The 6,000-nt window shown below is 37.2% G+C and overlaps 1 protein-coding gene across 2 annotated transcripts in view; it reads right to left on the bottom strand.

Annotated features, from left to right (window-relative positions):
* Positions 1 to 1,034: 1,034 nt before the first annotated feature.
* The window catches only part of SEMA3C (semaphorin 3C), a 126,228-nt gene continuing 121,262 nt past the window's right edge, over positions 1,035 to 6,000 (bottom strand). For both annotated transcript variants that reach the window (XM_059817294.1, XM_059817295.1), the window contains exon 18: positions 1,035 to 5,092. In XM_059817294.1, the coding sequence (XP_059673277.1) occupies positions 4,679 to 5,092 (414 nt within the window). In that variant the 3' untranslated portion in view covers positions 1,035 to 4,678. The remainder of the gene's footprint in view (positions 5,093 to 6,000) is intronic.

Below are 6,000 nucleotides of genomic sequence, written 5' to 3'. Positions count from 1 at the left end.
TTTCTCAGAGTGTAAAACTCTGTAAATGCCCAGCTTTTTTGGAGCCTAATCCAAACATTTCCTACAGCACGTGGGAGTGCTCGAAACCTCAGCTTATGACCCAAACTGGCCTGAGTGCTGAACAGGTAACTATCCAGTGACAGCACATCTAGGAACCAGCCAGTACGGAAATCCTGGAGTGAGGTAACCTTACCACTCACACCTCATAAAGCCTTGCAGGAACCTATCTATCTGGGAAATCAGAATCCAGGCTTAATGATCCAGAACCTTGTTGTGAAGGTCAGTATTTGTGACATTTATTTTTTACTTCTTATCCCAAAGAACTGAGGAGGCCCTTTGCTTTCTTGCTAAAACCCATGTGGAAAAACAGACGATAAGAAGAGCAATAATAACACTGCTTGGATGATAGAGGAGTATACTGCAGGTGTCAGGCAGGTTATTTCACTCCAAGGACAAGCCAGGAAATGGGAGAGAGCTGCGGCTCCCCGTGGCACAGCCCCACCAGCCTGTCTCCCCTGCAGAGCTGCTTGGAGAATGCCTCGAGTCCCAGCTGAAAGAAAAAGCTGAACAACAGAATTTGTTTCGTCGGCAGGATTGCACAGAAGGTGCTTGGTTTTTTGTTTGTTTGGGGTTTTTTTGTGTTTTTTTTCCTCAGTGGAATAAAAGCAGAAAGCATTTACATTTCACTCCCCTTTTCTGATTGACTTTATACTTCTAGTAGAAAAACAATTTTTCTTCTTTTTTTTTTTTTTTTTTTTTTTACAATGAATAAAGGTTAACCTGCTTATGTGCAAGGTCTTTATATAGGATAATTTCTGAAAGAATTAATCTCTGACTCCTCATGAATTCCTGGAAATCTCGGTGACTGAGTGTTCAGCCCAGAGCAAGGCTCAGAACTAATCAGCTGCAATACCTGACACTCCGAGTATTTTCTTGGATTTATTTAAGAAAGTGTATGGGATTGCTTTTCAGCTAAAAAATAAAGTTCCTTATTTTTAACACACATCTAAAAAAGGAATAAAACAAGGTTTTAAGTTGTTGCAACACACTTTATTTTGTCAGGCAAATAATATTTTAGATATTCAATTAAATAGCACTATGTTAAACTACATTTTGTTCTTTCTTACACACTATATAATGCATATTCACTGTAATGACAGTTTCATCATGCTAGGAACTTATACACATACCTACACTTTTAAAAACAAGATTTTCTTAATAAAATACGCATATCTACAGTAACAACAATTGCAAAGAACACATTGTTAGGTCAAGATTTCAGCAAACTTTACAAACTACACAAAATAAAAATAGCCAAAAAAATATCAGTACACAGTGAAGTTCTTAGCAGAGAACGTATCTTTACATTTGGTGAAGTTATGCCTAGAAGTCATTTTGCTTTTGTATTTTTCAGGAATAAAATTATATACATTATTTAGTAATCCTCACAATAGGAAGTATTAAATAGCACAAACAATATTACAGTCTTAAGTTTTGGTGTTACCTACAGTAGAGGGGCTACTTTAAACAAATAAAAATTGCAGGTTGTCTATTCTGTACATTTAAGGCCAAACGCTCAGCTGGTATAAACCACAGTAGCTAAACGGACAGCAAGGAAGTTACGTTAGTTTATACCAGCTGAGCATCTGGCTCCTGACTACTCTATACCCAGGGGAAGGCTGCTAAAGCATGGAAGCTTGGACCGGTTACGCACTGACAGAAGCTTATTATATATATGCTGAAGTTTTCATGCAGCAGGAAAAATGTTAGTTTAAGTATAATCCCTTAAACAGTCACACCATAATAATGGTATATGAAGCAGCTTTAAAAATATTATTTTATAATCATATGAAACTCTGAGCTATGCTGATTGTTTTAACGGAATCCCTTATTGCCAATATTCTATTAGAAAACAGTGTAACTGTAATTTCTGAGGCCTAATGGGGGCCTATTAAAATATCACTGTACCTAACCACTTAAAGGGTAAATTGTACCCTTAAATACCTATTAATCACTGTATTCCATCTGGAAGCAATTACGATCCTCACAATAGACATTAATATCACACTAACTCTGCAGTGGATCTGCTGGGGAAATAGGAAGAGCATGGCAGCATACAGAGTATATGCACTAATGTCATTCCAGGAGGTAGATTTATTTTGTGGCACTCGATTTTTGGTTTGTCACTTACACACTTCAGAAGTCAGTCATCCTCAGAAAAAAACGTAGTTTGCTGCACTGAAAGTCAGCTGGGGAAAAAAATAACCTTATTTTCCCTTACCCATCTCATTTTCCTTTTTTTTTCTCCAGAGTCTGCTTTGCCAGCTCCTAGGGCCAGATCCAAGCTCACTGAAGTCAAAGAGAAAGTTGCCCGATGGTTTCCATAAGAAGGACCTTAGATACCAGTGGCTGCGTATTGCAGAAATAGGCATTTAGGCCTTGATTAAGGAAAGCACTTAACTAGACGGCAATATATGAGCAGGCTGGCACTGCCATCTCCTTTGAAGCAAGCAGTAAGCACACAAATTAAATTCAAAGAGCTCCCACCAGCCTCAAAAGGACTTAGAGACAGTGTTTAAGCGGTTTCATCAGTCAGGGCCCATTTCCCAGCTATTCTGCATCAGGTGGTGATAAAGTGACACATCTAACTAATATCAGGTAAATACCAGAGTTGGCTCCATTGCACTAGATCTTAATTCACGCCAGCACAAACCCAGAGGTCTTCTCCTACACCCTGTAGAGTTACTCCCAGAGTATTCTAATAGAAGCAGAATCAAAATAATGCCCAAAGAGTTTCAACAAAGACCCATTAAAATGTTTAAAGCTATGTTTTAAAATACAGTATCCATCTGTTACTGGCTGGAACTAATAACTTTTAAAAAAGATTTTTTCTTATTTTCTCTGGGTTCAGAAATTATTTTCACTCAATTTTTTTTTCCAGAAATTTAACTTCCTTTTGGTTTTCTGTTATTTGAGCTGAACATAGCTCAGTTTTGAGCTGAACGTTGGTTTATGGTTTTGTGTTTGTATTTGTATTTATAAAATATCATGGAGTAAACCACAGTTTTTCTAAGGTACTCATACGTTTTTAATCCCTGTTATCTATCTCCTTTGAACGGACTCAGTGGCTTCTGGAAAACTCTTACATAGTAAAATGAGGAAGATTTTACATAGTAAAATGAGGAAGATTTGTCTCTATTTTTTGGCATCAGTGTTGCTCAAAAAAAAAAAAAGTGATAGTTTTTCCCAGGACAGCTTGATGCACATTTACCCAATTTTCAACTAAACATACTTCATTCGGCCTGACAGCTGCTTCTGAAACAAAAACATTTTGGTCTAGTGGAAGGTGTCCCTGCTCATGGCAGGGGGGTTGGAATTAGATGATCTTCAAGGTCCCTACCCAAACCATCCTATGATTCTATGATTCTATGATTTCTGTTTAAACATGCCTCTCAAGTTGTTAAACTTTTTGGTTTTTCACCCAAACCCATTTTTCAGTTTTATCTTTCCCTCATTCTTTTTTTTCTCTTTTCCTGATCTTCTTTTCAGCAAAATACTGAAAATAAGAGAAAATTGTGAAAATAAGATTGAAAAGAAAAAGGGTACAAAGACTGGAAAATGGAAATGGTTTAATTTAAAAATTCTAGTTAAAATATTTGCAACTTTGAGAAAACAGTTGAAAAAATCATGTTTTAAAATTTTCAAAGACACTCATGATTTGTTTCCACATTGCAGACCATCTCCAATATAATCATGGAACAGATTAAAGATAATCTATGTTTTTCATTTCTGGGCAAATACTATACAGTATACCCACATTCTGTTATTTGAAAAAAAATTGGAGTGTAATGCTTTGAAAAATAGTTAAATACCTAAGTCACTTAGGTGTTTTTCATAATTGTGTATAAAATGAACATTCTCATGTTAGCTTTGTGCCACTTATAAAGCTATGTAGTGTTATAGGACACCCTAGTTTAATAAAAGTCAATATGAGCAGAGATATTTTAAGTTACATTCCAGAACTCATGAATTTATTACAACTCACACTATGCACAATAATCAATGTTTCCTCTGATAAAGTATAATTTTTTTTCGTTTTTCTTCTACTCACTCCTTCATTTGACCTCTGAATGAATGAAACATTTCTACTATACTTTACTTGCTTCCTATCAGCATGCATTCACATGATTTGAACAATGAGTGAAAGCTGTAAACCCAATATTGAACAGTAAACAAGATGAAACTCATGTTCTTAAATGCAGTGCAAGGAAATCTTAGTACCATCCTACTTTGAGCATGCATCTTAACCCAGATTCTCTCACCACGAGTCTGGTTGGTACAGTTCTGGAGTTGCAAGATAATGAATTGATTTTGTAAAAATTTCTATTCAACTGCAATTAAATACTGAGATGTTAAATGTGAATCTGGTTTAAGACAAATACTCAGTTCTGCTTCTAGGACAGAGCCCAACCTAGTGTCAGTAAGCATCTAGGGGAGAAAATGCTCTGCATTATTTTCTTTAGTTAAGTTACACTGCATTTTATTGGGAGGAGGACCTTTTCTGATGCTTGGTGGATTTTCATTTAATTTTTCATCAGATTTGCTCAAATTTGTTCTCAACAGACAAATATAAGCCCCCTACAGTATGGAGAAAGATATCTATTACTACAAAATAAAATTAAGATCCAGGTAATTGATTCCTTCTATTTCTACTTTTCCTGCTATTGATAAGGGCCTTTAGTTTGCTGTAGTCCCCTCTCATCTTCTGGGATTCTTCCTTCTGCTGACCTTGCTGTCTACTGTCTTTGCAGTACTGGTTAATCATCTGCATTTCTGAGTGGCTGAAAGCTCCCACAAAGTCCTTTGGGTGGAACTGCAGTGCTCTCACCGAGCTGGCCCAGGTCCAAGGGGACCACTTGTCGGTCATGAAGGCCACCATCTCTGAATCCAAGACTTTGAAATTGATCTTTGCTAAGGTCTGCTTGAAGCTGTTCTCTGTTGCAATGCAGTGGTAAAGGCCCCGGTCGCTGTCTTGGACAGAGCGAATGAGAAGTCCCTGCTCAGTAGCTATAATCCTTTCATTCAGCTTGACCTAAAGGACAAAAAGGCAGAAGGAACTTTTTACGGAATGTTATGGAACAACACAGTATTGGACCTCTTGGTAAGTCTCACTTCAAATGCCTCTTTCTTTCTTAAAGGGTTTCTTGAAGGTACTATATTTTGCTTTATCACATCTCCCGGAGAGAACTGTTACTGCTACTGTTAGGAGAGAACTTACCTCAAGGTAGGTAAGTGTCGCTAAAGAAAATGACTTCAATATTTTTATTCGTTATGTTACAATAGATTTGATCAGGATGAAGACAAAGATGCAAATCTGGAGACTACATGAATGAAGAGTTTTCATAATGTCCAAATAGCAGAGCTGAGGAAATGAACTCTTATTTGCCAGAGAATGTCTCTTCCAGCACCAGAGATTGCTGCTGAGACTAGATGGAAGAAAGGTGCAGAACTGGGGGTTGATCTGTCATGGAACACAGGGTGGCTTCTAGTTAAAAATGCTGACTTTCAGCAGGTTCCTGGGGCCAACTTCTGAAGAACTCTATCTGCACTGCGGAGTCTATAGCCTGGTATAAAAGTTTTCATCACAGTGGCCTCAGCTGGAACTTGGCTCATTGGAAACCAAGAGCAACTTTTCTACTCTCCTATTTCCTTTTTGTCTTCAGACTCTGGACAGTCCCAGGAGATGGTCTTATCATCCGAAGGAAGGAAGTTACCACAGCTTGTTGAGTTATCATCTGATTATAAATGACTGTGCACATGTCCCTTTGCATATCGTTTGTGAAGTAAAAATCACTAATTTAACCCATTATGAAAGAATACCAGTGCTGGTATTTCTATCAATGATTTTTCTATTTTGCTACTGCACTTTGCATTATACCTGATTCTCTCGGGAATTCACTTATTTATTATGCTATTCTGTTATTGTAAACTGTTGTAGAC

This window comes from Gavia stellata, chromosome 4 (genome assembly GCF_030936135.1).
Source record: "Gavia stellata isolate bGavSte3 chromosome 4, bGavSte3.hap2, whole genome shotgun sequence".
NCBI classification, from domain to species: Eukaryota; Metazoa; Chordata; class Aves; order Gaviiformes; family Gaviidae; genus Gavia; species Gavia stellata.
The sequence above is the reverse complement of the archived record's forward strand: the minus strand, read 5'-3'. Positions and strand labels throughout refer to the sequence as shown.